General features: G+C 38.0%; 1 protein-coding gene across 1 annotated transcript in view; it reads left to right on the top strand.

The window, feature by feature from the left end:
• LOC140737211 (complement factor H-like) overlaps positions 1-23342 on the top strand; it is an 89105-nt gene that overhangs the window by 21468 nt on the left and 44295 nt on the right. Inside the window, exons 6-8 of the mRNA XM_073063509.1 lie at positions 3346-3516; positions 6240-6410; positions 12890-13045. Coding sequence (XP_072919610.1) covers positions 3346-3516; positions 6240-6410; positions 12890-13045 — 498 coding nt within the window. The remainder of the gene's footprint in view (positions 1-3345; positions 3517-6239; positions 6411-12889; positions 13046-23342) is intronic.

The following is a 23342-nucleotide window of genomic DNA, read 5'->3' as shown; positions in this document are numbered from 1 at the left end:
GGAGAATGTAAACAATATATAACCTGAAATTCTTACTCTCCACTGACATCCTCAAACAGAAGAAAAAAACCCAAAGAATGAATGAACGACAGAAACAAGATGTAAGAACCCCAGAGCCCCCGCCCCCCCACCATGTACAAGCAGCATCAGCTCCACCCCCCCACCCCCGGCTTATTCCAGCATAAAGCATCAGCATTTTCACCACCCAACATGCCCCCAAAAAGAGACCATGGTTCTACAGTCCATCAAAAACTAGTTGTTCACTGCAACATTTCAACATCCCACAGGCTTTCTCTCTCTCACTAACAAGGGAGAGGCAGATATCGTTGTTTCCACAGTCGACAGTCGCTATTTTGATGTTAGACAGTTTGAAGCGTTGCTTTTTATTTCAAGTTCTCCAACTTGAGAATCAGCAAATCAATTACTAAGTGCAGAGCCCTCTGACATCCACTCTCACTGTCTTCAATGTTATGGCTCCCACTACATTTCAGTTTATGACACCAGTGAGAATTCGTGTCCACAGAGCCACTCAGGTCCTGAAGTTGTCTGACTTCAGGCCAAACCTGGATATATCGAAAAGCGGCCAGTTGGCGAGCTCCAAGAACAGGAATAGGCCGTCGTGCAAAACCACTGTTTTTGAGTGTGACTGTAGATCAAAGATTCCGATAAGACCCTGACAACCTTGAAAAGGAAAATAGAGACATTACAACAGGAAGAATGTAACTGCTTCGCTGATGAGCTGGGAGAAGTTGCCTGCTGGCACCATCTTTAGCTCTGCCCTCACATGATATCAACCTGATCCTTAAAGATACATGATGAATTGCTGAGCACTAAACTCTGTCAAAGATCTCTACAGGTTTACCATCCTCTAGGTGAAAAAACTTCTCCTGACTTCAGTCCTAAATAGCTTTCATTGTATGCTGAGGCATGAACCCAGGATATGGACTCTCCAGCTGTAAGGCACTTTCTCCCTGTCTTTCTTGTCCTGTCAGAATTTGACAAGTTTATATTAGATTCTTCTGATTCTTCTACCGTCTAAAAAACACAGGATTGACTAACTCACTCTCTCTCATTGTCAGTCCTGCCATCCCAGGAGTCAGTGTAGCAAATCTGTGTTGTACCGTTCTACCCACTCCCCAAGGAATATGCATTCTTCCACAGATCAGGAGCTTGTGTGAAGAGGGGTGGAAGGGAAGCTTTGGGGTTTCGATGTTTCTATCATTCATTCAATTGGGTTTCTTGTTTCATGGATATCTGTGAAGAGTATGAATTTCAGGTTGTATACCATATACATTCTCTGATATGAGATGGACATTGAGACTTTGAAAAACTATACAGATGGGTCTCACCAATGTCCTCTGCAGCTGTAGCAAGGCATTCTTGTACCTACACTCAAATTCTCTTACAATGTAGGCAAATATACAGTACCGTACTGCCTGTCTACATTCTCAGTCCTGATGGAGGGTCTCAAGCCAAAACAGCAACTATCCCTTTGCCTCCCCAGATACTTCCTAACCATTGGGTGTCTTTTCTTGCTTCAGATTCCACTATCTGCATTCTCTGGGAAACCTCTTGATTTCCTAACTAGTCACTGCACCTCAACATGTGGTCGCAGTTGTTGGTATGCAAAGACACCAAGAGCTCATCATGTCTGCCATTTCCCCCATGTTATTACCTTTCAGATCATCTGCCTTTCTCTTCTAAGAGTGATAACCCCATACTTATTCACATTTAACTACATCTTCCCACTATTTCAACTTTTCTAATTCACATTCAAGATAACTTGCACTCTCCTCACATCTCAACCTCTCCTCAACTCCATGTCACCTGCAGAACTGGGAGATCGTGCATTTAGTTCCATCATCCAAATTATTAACATCTGTTGTGAGTAGAACAGCATCAGTGCTTGGCACTTGAAAATTCACCCATTTTTCTTGTCAATCAGTTAAATGTCAATGAATTCAATTTAATGCATCAATTCCATGTGCTTTAGTAACTTCTTTTGAGGAAACTTATCAAAAACTTTTTGAAAATCCAAACACACCACATCTTCTTGCTTTAACTTATCTATTTTATTAATTCCATCCTTAAAATAACACAGCAGACTGATTAAGCAGGAATTCTATTCCAGAAATCCATGGTGATTTTTGTCCAATTCAATTAAAATCTTTCTAATTGTTCTTTTAATTGTGTGTGTTTCTTTAACAGATTGTAGCATTTTCTACTATTTGCAGAACCACTTGATTTAGAAATCTGGAACAAAGGATATGAGGTTTTCGGGATATGCAACTTCCATTAATTACTTAACACTATTTCTTTGGTAATAATTATTGGCTTCATTTTCTCCCTGCCTCTAAATCCTTTGTTCCATGACATACTGTACCTAGGAGAGTACTTATCTTCTAGGTGAAGACAGAACTAAAGTATAAAGAACTAAAGAACTGTTCTGCCATTTTTTTATTTTCCCTGTTTCTTATTGTTTGAGACTCGTAGGGCATTTTGCTAACTTCAGGAGAAAATTTGCAAACTTTGCTTTGCCCTTTCCTCCTGCCATTGCCTCACTTTTTCTCTAACGACTCTTCATCCCATTGTGCATCGTGCAAAAATGAAACCCAAATTGTGGGCAAGCGAACATTGGAATAATGAGAAATGCTCATCCAAAAAATCAAGAACAAAGTTTAAATCAGTCTTGCACCTCACAGCTGGTCACATTGAAATGCCAAAAACAGTATGTGATAAAATTTTAGTTCTTTGCCTTTTTTTGTGGATAGATTGATCAGAGATTGTTATAATATAACAAAGAGGGTACTCCTCCCCCTTTCCTTTCTTCCATGGCCTTCTGTCCTTTCCTATCAGATTCCTCCTTCTTCAGCCCTTTATCTCTTTCACCAATCAAATTCTCAGCTCTTTACTTCACCTCTACCCCCTCCCTCCCCCCCCCAGTTTCACCTATCACCTACTACCTTGTATTTCTACTTCTCCTCTCCCCATCTTCTTACTCTGACCCCATCTTTTTTCTCCAGTTCTGATAAATGGTTTTGGCCTGAAATGTTGACTGTTCACCCTTTTCCATAGATACAGACTGGCCAGCTGATTTCCTCCAGCATGTTGTGTGTGATGTTATAATGGAAACTTTTTTCAACTTTACACGATTCATATTGTTATTGCAAACCCATTATGTTTTTGGAATCAAAGGGAATGATATGAGTAAAATGGATACATTCATCACTGACATGCCCATTCCCTTTTTTAACATACAATATAGTTATTACTTTGGTTATAATATTTTCAAGAAATTGCAATAAAAACCAGAACAAAATACTTTTAGTACTTTTGAATTTTTAGAATTAAAATGTAAGAGACCAGATATACCCAATGCAAATGTGATGACTAAGCATGAGGAATTTAGACATCTCGAGCAGTTATCGTACACCTGCAATCGCAATTATAAGCCTTCTGGTCTTCGATCAACCACGTGTACCCAGAACGGATGGAGTCCACCACCATTATGTACACGTAAGTAGATTCGGTTTTATAATTGTGTGCTTATTTCAATTAATTTATTTGTCAGAAGACATCATTTCTTGGACTATAGATAATATGGCACTTGGCCCTGAACTGTACAAAGGCTCAAAGAAAATGTAAGTTTTATTCTGCACCTGGATACAGTACTGATCCTAGTCCTTCACCATCCTGTCCTCAGTCCCACAGAGCCTTATGATGCAAATGAAACAAAGTGGTGACTTTACATTTAATGCCAATATTGCCTTAACAAAGACAGCAAGTTATGGCCTTTAGCAGAAGTTGCTTAACTTTTGTTTTCAGTTGTTCCAATAGTGAAACAGACCATGTAGAAGGTAATTTTTTCTTGGGATCTGGTTCTTAAACTGTAATTGAATTGCAACACAGATTGGGTGGCAAAATAATTATAGGTAGGTCAGAGAAGAGTATGGCTTTGCTTGTCTATCTGAACCATCCATAGACACCACCTGCTTACATACACCTGGTTTGCCAGTGATAAGTGGCAAATGACACCACTGCTGACATGGGTAACACCCAGAGTTGGGGCCAAAACATTCACTGTGAATGTCATGGCAGAGAGCCCAATATTGGAGTACTTGCATTGCTTCCATAGATCTGAGTGATACATAGATTTATAGAACATTACAGCACTGATAAAAGCCCTTCAACCCATCTAGTCCATGCCAAACAATTCATCTGCCCAGTCCCATCAAACTGCACACAAACCATAGTCCTGCATACCCCTCCCTTCCATGTACCTATCCAAATTGCTTTTAAATGTTGAAATTGAACCTATACTCACCACCTCCACTGGCAACTCATTCCACACTCTCTTCACCCTCTGAATGAAGAAGCTCCTCCTCACGTTCTCCTTAACCGTTTCAAAACATGACATCCAGTTGTAGTCTCACCAAACCTCAGTGGAAAAAGCCTGCTTGCATTTACCTATATCTATACCTCTCAGAAACTTGTATACCTCTATCAAATCCCCCCTTGTTCTCCTATGCTCTAGGGAATAAAATCCAAACCTATTCAACCTTCCCTATAACTCAGGTCCTTAAGTCTTGGCAATATCCTTGTAAATTTTCTCTGCACACTTTCAGTCTTATTGACATTGTGGTGAACTACATATACCTGTCTGGACTGCTCCTGTGGCTCCTCCCACAGACCCCTGCTGACTGCTCCTGTGGCTTCTCCCACAGACCCCTGTATAAAGGCGATTGAGGCCTGAGCCCGGCCTCATTCTCCAGGATGTAGTGTTGTTCATTCTTCCAGTCAATAAAAGCCGATACCTCGCTTCTTACGTCTCAGAGTGAGTTATTGATGGTGCATCAGACATCTTTCCTGTAGGCACTGATTGCAAATTCTGGTCCTTTGTTGACATCTGATGAACCCAGTGTCCAGATCTTTCCTTCTCCATAACTACCTTGAAACTAAAGCCATTATGATCACTTGATGTAAAATGTCCCCTACACAAACTTCTATCACCTGCCTTGTCTCATTCCCTTACAGGAAGTCTAGTATTGCATTCTCTCTAGTTGGTACCTCTGTATATTGATTAAGGAAACATTCCTGAACACACTTGACAAACTTTATCCCATCCAGCCCCTTTACAGAATGGGAATTCCAGTCAATATACAGAAAGTTAAAATCATCTACTATCACAACCTTGTTTCTGGCAACAGTCTCCAATCTCTCTACAAACTTGCTCCCCTAAATCTCTCTGACTGTTGGATGGTCTTTAATATAATCCCATTAATATGGTCATACTTTCTTATTCCTCAGTTTTCCCCCTCAGTAGACAAGTAGTCAAGCCTTTCCTGCCGGAGCACTGCCGTGTCATTTTCCCTGTCTGGTTATGCCATGCCTCCCCTTTAACATCTCTCACTCTATCATGTCTAAAACATCGGATCCCAGGAATACTGAGCTCCAGTTCTGACCCTCCTGCAACCATTTCCCACAAATAGCTACAATGTCCACTTGCTGATCAATGCCCTAAGCTCATTCTCTGTAATTCTTGCATTGAAATATACACAGTTCAGAACATTAGCCCCACAGTGCTTAACCTTTTGATTCCTAACTTTGCATGGAGGCTTCACAACATCATTGTTCACAACCACTCCACTATCTGCTCTACTGCTCTGGTTCCCATATTTTATCATTCCGTGTATTTTCTCTGTGTATGTGCCTAGTATAACCTATTTAATTTTAAATGTTTACAGTTGTTTTCTTCATAAAAGCTTCCTGTGAAGTAAAATCTAAATTTATCAGTGAAAATTCCTAGTAGGCATCAGTCGGGCAATGGGGGGGGGAATAAGAGCCAAATCAAATCCTTTGACACTAGTTAGCCAATATCAAAATATTACTGTAGCTATTTGACTGAATCATTGTAATTATTGTCACATTATTAAATAAACTGCTGACTTCAACTAGAACTTAAATCTAGACCAGTGTAAAAAAGATTGCTGATTTCCTTGCATTCATTTTACACAAAGTTTTAGTTCCTCCCTCAGTGTTCTATCACAATATCTTCTAAATAATAGCAGTGGTAACTGAAAATTATTGTAGTCAATTATTTTACGTATTTGTCCTATTGATTTAATGAACATCCATCAGAGCAATTTTTATTGCCTTTAATCAAGATGATCAAAAGAAATGCAAATGTTCAGATACTACTGCCAGTTTCCAGTTCAAACCCTGACATTCTTGTATTTCAGCGATAGTATGTTCAAGACCACCATTAGAAAATGGTCATTTTGAAACCACCAAGTGGATATTTTCTCATAAAGAAGAAGTGCAATATGTTTGTGATGAGAATTATAAACCTCTACAATCAAATAGAGTTCGGTGTGAAGATCAAGGATTGACACCAAATCCAACCTGTGTAGGTAATTAACTTTTAACTTTTATTTATTAATACATCACTAAATAGTCAAAATTAACACAGGTCATGTGGCTTGCCCACATTCCATAAAATACATTACATTATTACATCAATTTATCAAGATGTGTATTTCATCAGATTAACTTAAAAATAAATATCTTCCACAATATGCAATGATATATTATGCTAAAATATTTGGTGTAATATGCTGAAGAAAGTTATTTTAATGTAAAAATGGTAAAAACAGACTCTTCTGAGCGTTGTCCACCCTGTACCATTTACATCAATTGACATCTATTTATCTTGGCTTTGGATTTATCCAGGTGACAAGATAATTGATGATTTCATATTCTGTAAGAATGCTTTAATCAGTTATCTGAAAATAATTCTCAAGATTTGAGTAAATCTGCACAAAGATATGCACAAGAGAAAACTGTTGTGGTTGTTGAAGGTCAATCAAGACCTAAGACTTGCTCCCGGACATTACTGCAAGACAGTCTCATTGGGCCATCAATCTTTAGCCAAAATGTCAATGGCTTTCATTACAACATAATGTCAGAAGTGAGAATGCCCATTGATGTTTGCACTCCTTTCCTAGATTGCTGTATTAAATTTGGTTGTATTTATAATTATGTACAAATGGAAGTGCTGAATAAATGACCCAACTTAGCTTGCTCCTGAGATTTCATCAATGCAGTCTTCTGCTGTCTTGAGTTATTCACCTGTGCACTTCCCAAGTCCTTGGCCTTTACCATAAGAAAGAACAAGAACTGCAGCTGCATATCATCACCACCATGTGCAGGTTATCCTACATTTTTAATGCATTGGGAATAACCCTTCATTTATTGTGCATTCTGCTGTCTAAATCCTGAACTCCCTCCACAAAAGGACTACTGAAGTATCTTCCCCAGAAGACCAGTGCAGTTTGAGAATGCAGCTCAACCACCATCTTTTCATTGGCAATAAAGACTGACCTTTCTAAACATGAATTGATTTCAAACTTGAATAAATGTCAAAATAATTAGGTAGGCACCAACCTAATAAATTGGTTGAAAGATTAATTAGATTGCATAATTGGAATCAGTATCCAAACAATATGTCACAGTATCTGCAGGTTTAAGGTGAGTAGCATTTAATTTATTTGCATCTCAAAATAAAAGTTACAGAATATCATTCATGCTGTTATCGCACAAAGCCTTGAGAATTGTAACACTTTGTGCATGGAACAATCAGACCATAATCTGAAGGTTCGTGCAGAAGAACCATATGCAGTAATTAAAAGGCTATCCATCCATATCTGGCACTAGAAAATATCGCTTAGTGCCATCCAAAGTTTCACTACCAGAAAGGATTTGTTTGATCATAGAGCATTTTAATAGCACAAAAGACCACTGTTTCTTTGCCAAGTAAACTAACCAAATCTTCTTATGTGGTGTGATGAAGGGCTTACTTCTGTTCTGCACAACTACGTGCCTTCTTTTTTGATCTAACCGTTTGTCTTAGACATAGACGTCTTTGTTCCTCCTCAATATTCAATGTCCTCTCTTGTATTTCTTTATCTGATTACACCTTCTCAAATGTATTAGTAACTTCCATTCTTCTTTAGCCACTTTTCTGCCTAATTGACTGAACCATCAATATTTTCTTACAACCTCAGGCATTTCTGCTCACTTTCAAGCACGGCACATTTTTTTGCATCATCTGCAAATTGTTTTATCATTCCCATTAAAACATCAGCATATATTTAAAAGTGCAATGGAACTCCATTGTCAACAACTTTCCACTCACAAAACATTTGCTCCTTGCAATGAATCGTTTTTGGATCTAATTTGTCACTTTCCTTGGATCCTATTTTAACAATCTTCAATGTGGCCATTTCTCAAAAGCCTTGGTAAAAATCCATGTGCATTATTTCAAAATCATTACTCTCACCTACACAACTTGTGAACTCCTCAAAGGGTATATGAACCACTTCTCCTTAATAAGTCCATGCATGATATGTATTTCCTTAAATGAATCGCACAGTGCTTGAGAATTAACTGTAACCATTTGCACCAATGAAGTGAAACTGACCTGTGATCTATTCCTTTTTATTTTTGTACACCAGCATATTTGCATGTCTCGCATCACTGCTGCAGCCTGCCATGATTGAAAATCTATAATCGGTGTCTAGATAATTTTGTCCATTTCATATGGATTTATTCACAATCAGATATCATAAATAACTTAATAATTTGTTTTTTCATGAGCACATTGCGGAACTTCCAGGCTCATTATCGGATTCTCCAACTTCCAATAATTTGCTTCCTTTATCTGTATCAAAGTGGCTATTTCATCATATCAGCTCAGATTTCTTCCCCTCTCTATTTGACATTCTGAACTGCTATTTGCATAAAACAAGACAGATACTTGTCACCCTCCAACTGCCCCATTTGCAACTCATTCTCATTCCTATCCTGGCCCTGACAAGTCACAGATCAGCCCTCTCCTTTATCTGTCATTCCTCCCTATCAACCTTGTCTCTGCAACGTAAATTTTTTTTCTCCTCCTAGTCCCAGTTCTCATGATGGGTCTTGGACGTGAAATGTTATATCTGTCTCCCTTTTCACAGATGCAGAGTGTTTTCAGCATTTCCTAGTTTTGGTTCAGATTTACGGACCAACAGATTTTTATGTTTTCAGTTTGTCAGCTATCATTTTTATCCCATGTAGTGCTTTATCGTTGTTCAACATAACTGGTACATTGATATCATTCACCCTTCTGTGCAGAAGGATACAAAATGTGCAATGACAATCTTGCGTACATCCAGTGCCTTCATATGCATGTCCCTTATAACTTACAAGTTTTCAAATGCTCCATCACTGACAGTCATGACGAGACCCAGAGCTCTTGAAATCCTTTCCAACTCTTCTCTTCATTTCTTAAGATTATTTTTGACACTATGATCTGATCAAAAATTTCCCATTACCTTCTTGTATGACTTGGTATCAAATGGTGATAGTGACTTTTCAAATGTTTTATTGAATTAGAAACATAGAGGGTTATGGGCTGAGTGCAGGTCGGTGGGACTAGGTGAGAGTAAGCATTCGGCACAGACTAGAAGGGCCGAGATGGCCTGTTTCTGTGCTGTAATTGTTATATAGTTATATGGTTATGGAGAAACATAGAAACCTACAGCACAATACAGGCCCTTCGGCCCACAAAGTTGTACCGAACATGTCCCAACCTTAGAAATTACTAGGCTTACCCATAGCCCTCTATTCTTCTAAGCTCCATGTACCTATCCAAAAGTCTCTTAAAAGACCCTATCATATCCAACTCCACCACCGTTGCCGGCAGCCCATTCTATGCACTCACCACTTTCTGAGTAAAAAACTTACCCCTGACATCTTCTCTGTACCTACTCCCCAGCACCTTAAACCTGTGTCCTCTTGTGACAACCATTTCAGCCCTGGGAAAAATCCTCTGACTATCCACATGATCAATGCCTCTCATCATCTTATACCCCTCTATCAGGACACCTCTCATCCTCCATCGCCCCAAGGAGAAAAGGCCAAGTTCACTCAACCTGTTCTCATAAGGCATGCTCCTCAGTTCAGGCAACATCCTTGTAAATCTCCTCTGCACCGCTCCTATGGCTTCCATATCCTTCCTGTAGTGAGGCGACCAGAAATGAACACAGTACTCCAAGTAGGGTCTGACCAGTGTCGTATATAGCTGCAACATTACCTCTCAGCTCCTAAATTCAATTCCACGATTGATGAAGGCCAATACACCCTATGCCTTCTTAACCACAGAGTCAACCTGCACAGCAGCTTTGAGCGTCCTACGGACTCGGACCCAAGATCCCTCTGATCCTCCACACTGCCAAGAGTCTTACCATTAATACTATATTCTACCATCATATTTGACCTACCAAAATGAACCACTTCACACTTAGCTGGGCTGAACTCCATCTGTCACTTCTCAGCCCGATTTTGCATCCTATCAATGTCCCGCTGTAACCTCTGACAGCCCTCCACACTATCCACAACACCTCCAACCTTTGTGTCATCAGCAAACTTGCTAACCACTCCTTCCACTTCCTCATCCAGGCCATTTATAAAAATCATGAAGAGTAAGGGTCCCAGAACAGATCCCTGAGGCACTCCACTGGTGACCAACCTCCATGCAGAATATGACCCATCTACAACCACTCTTTGCCTTCTGTGGGCAAGCCAGTTCTGTATCCACAAAGTAATGTCCCCTTGGATCCCATGCCTCCTTACTTTCTCAATAAGCCTTGCATGGGGTGCCTTATCAAATGCCTTGCTGAAATCCATATGCACTACATCTACTGCTCTTCCTTCATCAATGTGTTTAGTCACATCCTCAAAAAATTCAATCAGGCTCATAAAGCAGGACCTGCCCTTGACAAAGCCATGCTGACAATTCCTAATCATATTATACCTCTCCTAAATGTTTATAAATCCTGCCTTTCAGGATCTTCTCCATCAACTTACCAACCACTGAGGTAAGACTCACTGGCCTGTAATTTCCTGGGCTATCTCTACTCCCTTTCTTGAGTAAAGGAACAATATCTATAACCCTCCAATCCTCCGGAACCTCTCTCTTCCCCATTGATGATGCAAAGATCATCACCAGAGGCTGAGCAATCTCCTCCCTCGCCTCCCACAGTAGCCTGGGGTACATCTCATTCAGTCCCGGTGACTTATCCAACTTGATACTTTCCAAAAGCTCCAGAGCATCCTCTTTCTTAATATCTACATGCTCAAGCTTTTCAGTCTGCTGCAAGTCATCACTACAATCACCAAGACCCTTTTCCATAGTGAATACTGAAGTAAAGTGTTCATTACGTACCTCTGCTATTTACTCTGGTTCCATACACACTTTCCCACTGCCACACTTGATAGATCTTATTCTTTCACGTCTTATCCTCTTGCTCTTTATCAACAAACCATGATGAAAGATTCTGGAAATTAGTACATGAATGATTTTTTTTAATTGAAATTCTATTTTTAATGGTGAACATAAATTAAGATTGGAAATTGCATCTCATCTCTCTCTCTCTCAGTACCAAAGAGCCTATGTTTTGGGCATACACTTCTACCATTGTCAAGTACTATGTGGATGGTCTGCAGTGCAGGTCACTGAATGAGCAATGATACATGTCCTTACGCTTATACTAATCCAGAAAATTTTGCTTGTTGTGCTTTTGATATTTCTCTGTTGTTTAAATATACCCTTCTTATTTTTACTGCCTCCCTTTAGATCCATTCCAAACCAAATTTTGTCTAATTTACCACCTTTCTTTAAGATGGGCAGCCTGTTTGAAGGCGTTAAGTGTTACACCCTCAGGTTATTAATCATGTTTTTTGAAGCTTCATGTTTTTTTAACAGTTTCATTGTTTTTATTTCTTGATTAGAGTATTAATGATTATTTTGCTTCAGACTGTTGCTGTTGTAATGGTTTCTGATTTTGTTTTCCATAAACTCTTGCCATGACCTTGCAGGTGTTAAATTTAATAGCTTCGGGTTTTTTTTGGCTGATGTTTTGTCTTTGTATAATTGTCATTTAGTTGGGGGCTTGTTGGCCTGGTATTGGGCCTTCATTAACTTGTACTCTTGTTTGACTTTTAGGGTTTATTGCTTTGTCTGATGTTTGCGGGTTAGTTAGTAGGGCATAAATTTTTTCCCTCTCCCCTCAGTGCTCAGCCAATGTTGACTCTAGTTTGGAGCTTTCCTGATTGAGGTTTTCTGTTCTCTGTGTCCTTGCTTCATTTGTTTAATTAAACACTGAATTGAATTTCAGTTAGTCTGAATCTCTGTGTTTTCCTGCGGCTGAATACAGGCATGAACCCTAACACTCAAGCGCCGGAAATTTGCTGATTCCACTTGGCGAGTTCCAGTTATTATTAAAATTCCCTTTCATATATATTTAGAAGACTGGTTACCTTAGTACAAAATCTGTGCCCATGGAGTGCCATGGTTTCCTACAACCTCTTCCTAAATACCATTAGCACTTCTTGTGTCATATCCCATGCTAGCATTCTCCCTCATCTCAAAGAAAGTAAAAGGCAGAGCAAGAAGAAAATAGCAAATAGAAAACAGAGAAGTAGAATGAGATGGTTAAGAAAACAAACTCATACACATTACACACCATGAGCAAGTGGCCATATTTTTAATTTCAACTTACAAAATAAAATCCCCCAGGAAAGAATGGTAATTACACCATTATCAAATGATGCTTATGACTGGGTTTGTTCATTTCTGTTTTTATTTTACTCTGTATTCTAGACATATGGAATTTCTGGAGTATTTATAGGAGAAGTTTGAAGATATTCTTAAGCATAATCTCATTCAGAGAATAGAAGTTGTGTTTTTGACAATGGGAGGATCATTCAATTATTAGACTTGTTCTGGTTGCAATGCCACAAACAATTTCAACAATAACATTTGATAATGTCATATGACTGTCCTCAGAAATCAGATGCAACATACAAATAGCTGCAACTGTTTACCCGAATCCATGGACAAAACGAGTTGGAGATACAATAACGTATTATTGCAATTCTGACAGAAGGAGACACGATTCTTCATGTACAGCAACTGGATGGAATCCCCCTCTAAAATGCACTGGTATGTGTCCTCTTTTTTTCATTGGTCCATGGGAAATGATAAGATAAAATAAATGATTTTTGAATCTGGTATAAACAAATGTATGATATTTCACTGAATAAAATCTTAATCTTCATTTCTTTATCAATCTTTTTATTAATTAAAAAAGTACATATATATAAACAAGAGGAGAATTATCTCAAATATCTATATTGATAACAATTCATATAAAACATTCATATAAAAGGTAAAATAAACATTAGCATAAGTATTAATCTAATAGTATACAATAAAAAATAAGATAATCAATTCTCTTATCATTCCATAAAAAGAAGAAAAAAGATGAAGAAACTTTTATAATTTTTATATACATAAAAAAACCCACTAAACAAAAAAACAAAAAAAAACAAAAAGAGAAAAAAAAAGGGACTGGGCAGCCCATGCTGAGAGTAAAAGCAAGAAAAAAGAGAAACTTTCTGAGTAAATCCAAAGTTTCGAGAAAGTGACTGGAAGAGCAATAAATCAAACCATATGAAAATATTAAATAAAAGGTCACCAGGTTTCTTCAAATTTAAAGGATGTATCAAATGTCCGACTTCTTATTTTCTCTAAACTTAGACAGGACATAATGGAGGTAAGCCAATAAAAAACAGTAGGTGGATTCGAGTCCTTTCATTTAAGCAAAATGGCTCTCTTAGGCAATAAAGTTGTAAAAGCTATCATCTGTTGAGCGGAAACAGGAATATATCCTGCTTTCGGTGGAGTGATCCCAAAAATTGCTGTAAATAAATTTGGTTGTAGGTTCAAATTCAAGACTTTTGATTAAGTTTTAAAGGCATCTTTCCAAAAATTAGCTATCTTGATACAAGACCAAAACATATGAGTTAAAGTAGCCACCTCAGTATTACATCTGTCGCAAATAGAATTGATATTGGGAAAGATACGGGCTAATTTATCCTTTGACGTATGTGCCCAATGTATTACCTTGTACTGTATCAAGGAATGACGGGCACAAATAGATGAAGTATTTCCCAAATGAAAAATTTTATCCCATTGATTATCTGAAAATGACACTCGAAATTCCAATTCCCATGCACCTTTAATTTTATCATTAGGTACCTTTCACAAATTCAATAACCATTTATAAATTATAGCTATCAGTCCTTTTTGAAATGGTTTAAGCTGAAAAATGGTATCTATCTTATTGGGTGAATAAGCAAAGGGAAAATCTGGAAGTAAACTACGTAAAAAATTCCTCATTTGTAAATATCTAAGGAAGTGTGCATTAGATAAGTCATATTTCTCCACTAACTGAGTGAAAGACATTAAACAATCCCCCAAAAGCAAGTCTAAAAAAGTTATTATTCCTTTGGTTTTCCAAATTAAAAAGGTCTGATCAGAAATTGATGGTTTAAAAAAATAATTAAGATGGATTTTACTAGAAAGAACAAAGTTATTAAACTCAAAAACTCTATGAAACTGAAACCAAATTCTTAATGTATGTTTAACAGTGGGATTGAGGTCTCGACTACCAATCTTAGAAAGTAAAAAAAGAAGAGGAGCTCCCAGTAAAGAGGCCAATGAATACCCCTTCACAAAGTTTTTCTGCAAATCCACCCATAAATGACAGTCATGTATGTCTGAATAATGAATCCAAAACAAAATATATCAAATATTAATTGCTCAGTAATACGTTCTAAAATTTGGCAAAGCCATACCACCATGCTCTTTTAATTTCTGCAATAGAGGTTTACTCAATCTGGGATTTTTATTATTCCAAATATAAGATAAATGTTAGAGTCTATTCTATCAAAAAAACAGTTTAGGAACAAAGGAATGAATTGCTTGGAATACATAGAAGAACTTCGGTAACACTATCATTTTAATAGCATTAATTTGATCAATTAATGATAATGTCATAGGAGATCATTTAGAAAGTATTTGTTGCGTGTATTCAATTAATGGAAAAAAGTTGTATTTATACAGGTCCTTAAAATTTTTGGTAATTTTAATACCAAGATAAGTAAAGTTATTTTTAGCTGAATACTAAAAGGAATTTGATCATATTGATCCAAGTAGTTATTAATAGGAAATAACTCATCTCCATGTAAATTTAATTTATATCCAGAAAAACTGCTAAATTCAGAAAATATAGATAACATAGAAGGAATAGATTTCTTAGGATCTGAAATATAAATTAACAAGTCATCTGCATACAGCGAAACCTTATGCACTTTATCTCATCTCTTAATACCTTGAACATTGTTGGAGTCGTGAAGAGTAATAGCAAGAGGTTCTAAAGCCAGGTTGAATAACAGAAGACTAAAAGGACAACCCTGACAGATACCTCTGCATAGCCTAAAATAAGGAAATTTTTGATTGTTAATTATATTTGTCGCCATAGGAACTTGATATATCAGCTTAATCCAGGAAATAAAACCTGGACCAAAATTAAATCATTCTAAAACCTCGAATAAATAAGACCATTCTACCCTACCAAAGGCTTTCTCTGCATCAAGGGAAACAACACATTCAGATTCTTTAGATGGAGAAGAATGAACAATGTTCAATAATCTCTGAATATTAAATTATGAATATCTATTCTTAATAAATCCAGTTTGATCCTTAGAAATAACCTTAGGCAAAATATTCTCGCGCCTGTTAGCCAATATCTTAGAAAGAATTTTAGAATCCACATTTAATAAGGAAATTGGTCTGTAAGAGGCACATTCAGATAAATCTTATTCTTTTTTGGGAATTAATGAAATTGATGCCTCATAAAAAGTTTTTGGGAGGGTCCCGGAGGATATAGAATCAGTGAAAATCTGGCATAAATGAGGTGTAAGTATTTCAATAAACGTCTTAAAAAATTCTACCATAAATCCATCCAGTCCAGGAGCTTTACCTGATTGATAAAAGGATATAATGCTTGCTATTTCCTCTCATTTTATAGGGGCATCTAATGTATTCATATCCTGAATAGAAATTTTGAGTATATTCAATCTTTGCAAGAATCTATTCATAAAAGTATTGTTATCTGGAAAATCAGATTTATAAAGGTTAGAGTAAAAATCCAAAAATACCTTATTAATTTCCTGACAATCTGATGTTTCAGTTCTATCAGTTCTTCGTATTTTCAAAATCTGCCTTCTAGCCATAGTTGCTTTAAGTTGACCAGCCAACAATTTACCTGACTTATCCCCATGTATATAAAATTGACTTTTAGATTTCAAAAGTTGCTACTCAATGGGAAAAGTCAAAATCAGATCATGCTGTGTTTGAAGTTCCACCCTTTCCTTATATAGATCTTTACTAGGTGTTACTGAATAAACTTTATCTATTTCTTTAATCCTGTTAATAACCACTAAAAGCTCCACTTTAGTTTTCCTTCTTAAAGCTACTGAATATGAGATTATCTGTCCCCTAAGAAAAGATTTCATCGCATCCCAAATAACCAAATCTGACATACCCTCAGATGTATTTAATTCAAAAAATAAAGAAATCTGCTATTTAATAAAACTTATAAATGCTAAATCACGCAGCAGTTTAGCATTAAATTTCCACTGAGATGCATTCCGTATATTATCAGGGAACTTCAGTATTAGTTTCGTGGGTGCATGACCCGACAATGTAAAAACGTCATACGCACAGTCAGCAACAAAAGGCACCAACCGTGTATCGAACAAAAAATAATCAATTCTTGAATATTTATGATGTTTATGTGAAAAAAAATTCCTTATCTTTAGGATGTAGAAATCTCCAAATATCGACCAAACTGTATTCTAATAAAAAAGAATTAATACACGATTCAGCCTTATTAGGAAGCCACGGATTAGTTGATGATCTATCAATTGAAGGATTGAGACAACAGTTAAAGTCACCGCCCATGATCAACTTATATTCATTTAAATTCAGCAATGCAGAAAACAACCTCTTAAATGATTCAGCACTATCTACATTAGGTGCATACACACACACCAAAGGCCCCTTCTGACCACATAACAAACCAGTAATGATTAAGTATCTTCCAATTGAATAAGTGACAGTATTAAAATGTAAAAGAATTTTAAAATTAATAAAAATAGATACCCCTCTAATTTTAGCTACTGATGAAGAGTGAAATGGAGAGCCCCTCCAAAATTTAAAAAACGGTTTTCATCCTCACTACGGATATGGGTCTCTTGCACAAAAGTAATATCAGCTTGGAGTGTTTTTAATTTCTTAAAGATCTTTCTACACTTAATAGGTTGGTTCAAGCCATTCAGGTTCCAAGAGATTATAATACTTTTATTAACATCCATAATAAGGTTTTAATTTAAGATTTTATAAAATAAGTTAGTGCACCATCACAGACCAAACCCGCAGAGAAGAACAAATTATGGATTTGATCAGAGAGAGAAAAAACAACATGATCGACAGAAAAAACTCTCAGGACTGCCCAGTTGAAAAAGCCTAAACTAATAGCCCCACCCCTCTCCCCGCAAAGCCCGAAAACCATCCAATAGGCGGACAGCATGCTCAACTAAAATCCCTAAATCCCTGTCTCCAATAAGCAGACTCTTTTTAAAAAGTTATATGCTAACACCGCTAACTGAAGACACAACAACAGATACATAAAGAAATAAACAAGTTCCAAATATTTAGATATTATGTCTAACAGAGGTTAGAACATAGTTAACAGTGGCCATCTTAAATTCATTTAATAAAAATTGATCATAAAGATAGATCCAACCAAATAATATGTTACGACTAGTGTTAAACTCTTACAAATCCTAAAGGAAAAAATAAGCCAGCAAAAACAATGTCTGGGCGAACATAAAACGTAGGTTGAACTTTCAACGATCCAGCTACAAATGACCCCCAGCTAAGGATTAAGTGTTTAAGTTGCTTTCAAGACAGGCTTAAACTCCTTTATAAATTTCCAAGCCTCTTCTGGGGAGTCAAACCATTTTGGGCGAGTGTTAGGCGGGGAGATTCTCAAACGAGCTGGATTACGCAAAGAGGGACGACAGTTCTTCTTATAAAGTTCAGCCATCACTTCCCAATATTTAATTCATTCTGCATAAACCTCTGGGGCAAAATCTTCAACTATACGAATCTCTACTCTGTTATAAATTAGCTTCCCCTGCTTCCTACCAGCTTGAAGAATTGCTTCTTTAGTAGCAAAGTAATGGAAACATAAAATCACCGGGTGGGGTTTCATCTCTACCGACGGCTTCGGGTGGAGGATTTGGTGAGCTCTGTCTATCATTGGAGGATCTTCAAATATCTCACTAAAAAGTGAGTGTAGCATATTCATAAAAAACTTTAGTGGCTCACTGGTTTCCATGTTTTCAGACAAATCCAGTATGCGTAAATTCATCCTACGACTTCTGCTTTCCGGATCAATCATTTTCTTCTAAATTCTTGATAATTCCAAAGAAACCTCAACAATTTTCTTTTCCATAGTAGATATCTTTAATTCTTGTTCTTTAATCACTTGATTCACTGTCTCCTGTTCTCTTCCGATTCTATTAGTGTCCTTTTTAAGCGTCTGATATTGAAATTCCAGATTCCTCAAAGATTCCTGGACAGCAGGGACGGTTTTCTCAAGCTTTTCATTAGCATTCGTCAGTTTATCAATCTTAGTGCCCACCATTCCGATCTTGGTGTTAATATCTTGCATCAAAGAAAACATTCTTTCTGAAGTAGAGACTTTCTCTGCCTCCTTTGTTTGTTCAGCTTTGGAAACAATTTTGCCACCTCTTAAATCGATTCCATTTCAGGTTCCATCCACCATAATTAAATCGTAAATCCTTCACTAAAAGTAATAAATCTTCAAAGTTTAAACAAAACTAGCAGTGGAAAGTAAGTTGTAGAAGGAAAGAGTAGTGCCAACACGTATCTTACTCCATTAGCTGCCGAGAGGAGACTCCTGAATAAAATCTTAATCAGTCCACTTGCATAAAACTGTTGGAGTCCTTCAAATGAGGGAGTAATTGGCACATTGTCAATTAAAAGAAGATGTATAACTTAAGTTATCCCTAATAATATATACGTAGGAAATAAAAATATCTACAGAATCTTATTTTTTAATTTCTAGTTATAGAGTCATAGAAATGTTCAGCACAGAAATAGGCCCTTCAGCTCACATAGTCCACACTGAACTATTTAAAGTGCCTACCCCATTAATCTGCATCAGGACCATAGCCCTCCCTACCCCTATCATCCATATCACCCTATCTAAACTTGTCTTAAAAGTACAATTGAACTTTCATGCACGACTTGTGCTGGCAACTTGTTCCACACTCTCACAAACCCTGACTGAAGAAGTTTCAAATGGTTCCATTTCAACTTAATATCAGAGAATGTATGCAGCAGACAGTATACCCCGAAGAATGAATAACAGGAACATCAGAACCCCAAAGCCTCTTTCGGCCCTCCACGCTCAATCAGCAGCAGAAGTATCGACCATACCCCTCTCGCCTTCCCCTCATATTCCCTTTAAACTTATCACCTTTCACCCTTAACCTATGACCTCTAGTTGCGGTCACACCCACCCTCAGTGGAAAAAGTCTGCTTGCATTTCCTCCAGCCATACCTCTCAAAATTGTGTATACCTCTATCAAGTCTCTCCTCAATCTACTCTGCTCTAAGGAATAAACTCCAATTGTTTCTTATAACCCAGGGCCTCCAGTCCCGGCAACCACCATTCTCTGGCTCCTTCCACGAAGTCAAGATCTAATCCAATTTCCCTACATCATCTTGAATGCTGAGTGACAGAACCTTCTTGACTAACCTCCCGTGGGAAGCTTGTCAAATACCTTATTAAAGTCCATACAGACAGCATCCACTGCTTTGCCTTCATCAACTTTTCTGGTAACTTCCTCAAAAAACTCTACAAGATCGGTTAGACATGATCTAACACACACAAAGTAATGCAGACTATACCTAATCAGTCTTTCTCTATCCAAATACTTGAATATTGGATCCCTTAGAATATCTTCCAGTAACTTTACCATCATTGGCCTAAATTTCCTGGTTTATTTTTAGAGCCTCTCTTAAACAGCATAACAACATTAGCTATCCTCTGATCTTCCAGTACCTCAACTATCAGTAATGATGATTTAAATATCTTTGCTAGGGCCCCTGCAATTTCTTCACTAGCCTCCCACTAGTCTGAGGGAACATCTTATCAGGCCCTGTGGATTTATCTATCCTAATTTGCCACAGGACAACAAACACCTCTTCCTCTGTAACACATTTGAGAAACTCTATCCCATATAGTTCTTTTACAGTACAAGAGTCCCAGTCAATATGTTGGAATTTCAAATAACCTACTATAACAACCTATATTTCATGCAACAGTCTGCATCTCTCTACAGATGTGTTCCTCGAAATCCTGTGGACTGTTGAGTGGTCAATAATATAACCCCATTAATGTAGTCATATCTTTTTATTGCTCAGTTACACCCATGAAGACTTACTAGACAAGCTCTCCAGTCTGTCTGGACTGAACACTGAGTCGTTTTCCCTGACTGGTAATGCCACCTCTCCGCCCTTTAATCCCTCCTGCTCTGTTGCACCTAAAACAATGGAACCCCAGAATATTGAGCTGCCGGTCCTGCCCCACCTGGAACCAAGACTCACAAATGGCTACTAATTCAATGGGTCGGTCCCTGAGCTCATCTGCCTTTCCTACAATATGTCCTGTATTGAAATGTATGCAGCTCAGGACATCAGTCACACCACGCTCAACCTTTTGATCCTTGACTTTGTCTGAGGTCTTAACAACATCTGTCTCCACAATCTCTCCACTATCTGTTCTGATACTTGGCTCCCATCCCCCTACAACTCTAGTTTAACCCCCTCCCTCCAGCCCCCCATCATCATCAGCAAACCTTCTTGCTAGGATATTAGTATCCTTCCAGTCCAGGTGCAAGCCATCTCTTATGAACAGGTTGCACCTTCCCTGGAAAAGAGCCCAATGGTTCAAAAATCTGATGCCCTCTCTCCTACACCTACTCATGCACCACATGTTAAACTGTATAATCTTCCTATTTCTGGCCTCACTACCACGTGGCATGGAAGCAGTCTTGAGATCAGAACCCTGGAGGTCCTGTCCTTTAACTTTGAATTCACTTTGCAGAACTTCATCTCGCTTCCCATCCACATAATTTGTATTTACATGGACTGGCATTTGCTTTTATAAATTATTCCCAATTGCTGAGAGTTTCATAATGCAGTACTTAAGGAAATGCACTTGGAAATTTTCACGAACACAGCATTCAACAATTTTTAGGCACTCTCCGAGAGCTTCAATGTCCATGGCTAATGAGGCTGAACTTAGTGCAAGAAATATGCTCACTCTAGCCCTTTCTTGATTTGAACCATAACTATTACTCTTTCACAGAAATGATAATGGATTATAATGATGTTGAAAATTCAAAATGAGAATTATTAAAGAGGTCTGTTACACCTGCTGCATTAGGCAGTGTGCTATGTCAGTGGAACAGTGACATTTATGAAACATAAGCTGGATAGCAGATTGTCGATATGTAGGTTGCACTGTCAAGCAGAAGTTCCACAAGACAAGACTTCTGATGTTCAAGTACAGACTGATAGGCTGGTCACTATCTAGGTTGAATTTGTCCTGCTTTTTGAGATGAGAACACCTGAAAAATTTGCCACATCTTTTGAACTAGAACAACTTGGCTAAATGTACATGTAGTTCTTCAGTTTTATGGTGAGTTGTTGTCTGTTATGGGTGTGTTTGATGCATCTGAACTCTTGCCTACATTTTGATATCTCTTGGATTGGAGACTGTCTTTGGCACTATCTGCAGAAATGTGAAATGGATTAGCCGTTCGGCACTCCTGGATGAACGGAAATGGGATGATTGATCCTTTGCTTTGGCACTTGCAATGCTGGGTCTCACTTCATTGAAGAAAGCAATATACCAGGAGCCTCCTTCTCCTGTTGACTATTGTTTATCACCATTCATGAGAAGATGTTCTGCAGAACTTTGATCTGGTCATTTGGTTGTGAGATTATACGGTTCTGTCAATGTTCTCCTGTTCCTACAGTTTAGTCTACAAATCTCTAACATGACGGATTCACAAGGCTGGTATCTCATCTTTAGTTCTGCATAGTGCTGCTCCCAGTAAACCTTTCTGCACTCCTAGATTGATCTTCTGGCTGGATAACAATGATAGAGTGTGGGATACAGCAGTTGTAGATTGTGTTAATGTATTTCTCTGCAGTGACAGATGGTCTGCAGTGTTTTGTGGATCTCCAGTTTAAGATGGCAAATCCATTCTAATTCTATGCCCTTTAGCACTTATGGTATGCCACAACACAATGGAAGGTGTCTTTGGAGTGAAGATGGGATCTTATCTCTACAAGTGCTGCACAACTTGTCATTTTTACCAAAGCTCTCATGGACAACTGCACCTTCCCCAGATAGACTGTTGAAGAACAAGACAACTGTTTTACCCCTTGGTGTTGGTCGAGACACACTCAAGAAGCTACGTCTTTCAGCACTTGGCTAAGTTAGACTGGTGTTCCTGCCTAGTCACTCTTGGTGATGAACATTAAACACCCCATCCTTGGTACCATCTGAATCCTTGCATGTTCAGTGCTCCTTCCAGTGTTGTTCAGCTAAGAGAAGTATTGATTCATCAGCAGTTGGAGGAGGAGGTTGGCTTGATCATGTTTAACCCAGTGGCGCAAGATGTCATGGAGCTACCATCAACACTAATGACTTAAAGCGTTCTCCCTCATACCTGTACACCACACAGATAATTATAAAGCATAATTAGTCCCAACAGAATCATTGACTGTCCATTTCACTCCATAGATTATTCTTAGAGTCCTAAAGTCTTAGAACACTACAGAACAGTAACAGGCATTCTGGCCCATCTAGTCTATGTCCAACTATTATTCTGCCTAGTCACATTGACTTGCATCTGGACCATAGCCCCCCCCCCCCACAGTATATCTCTTTTATCCATGTACCTGTCCAAATTTATCTTAAGTGTTGAAATCAAACCCACATCCACCACTTCTGCTGGCAGCCCGCTCCACATGCTCACCACCCTCTGAGTGAAGAAGTTCCCCTTCATTTTCCCCTTAAACATTTCACCTTTCACCATTAACTCATGGCCTGTAGTTTTAGCCTCACCCAACCTCAGTGGAACAAGCATTTACCCTATCTATATCCCTCATAACTTTGTATATCTCTATCAAATATCCTCTCATTCTCCTATGCTCAGGGGAATAAAATCCTAACCTATTCAACATTTCCTTATAACTTATGTCCTCAAGTCCTGACATCTTA

Source organism: Hemitrygon akajei, chromosome 12, assembly GCF_048418815.1.
Source record: "Hemitrygon akajei chromosome 12, sHemAka1.3, whole genome shotgun sequence".
In the NCBI taxonomy this organism is placed as follows: Eukaryota; Metazoa; Chordata; class Chondrichthyes; order Myliobatiformes; family Dasyatidae; genus Hemitrygon; species Hemitrygon akajei.
Note: the sequence above shows the minus strand (reverse complement) of the source record. Positions and strands in the feature narration are given on the sequence as shown.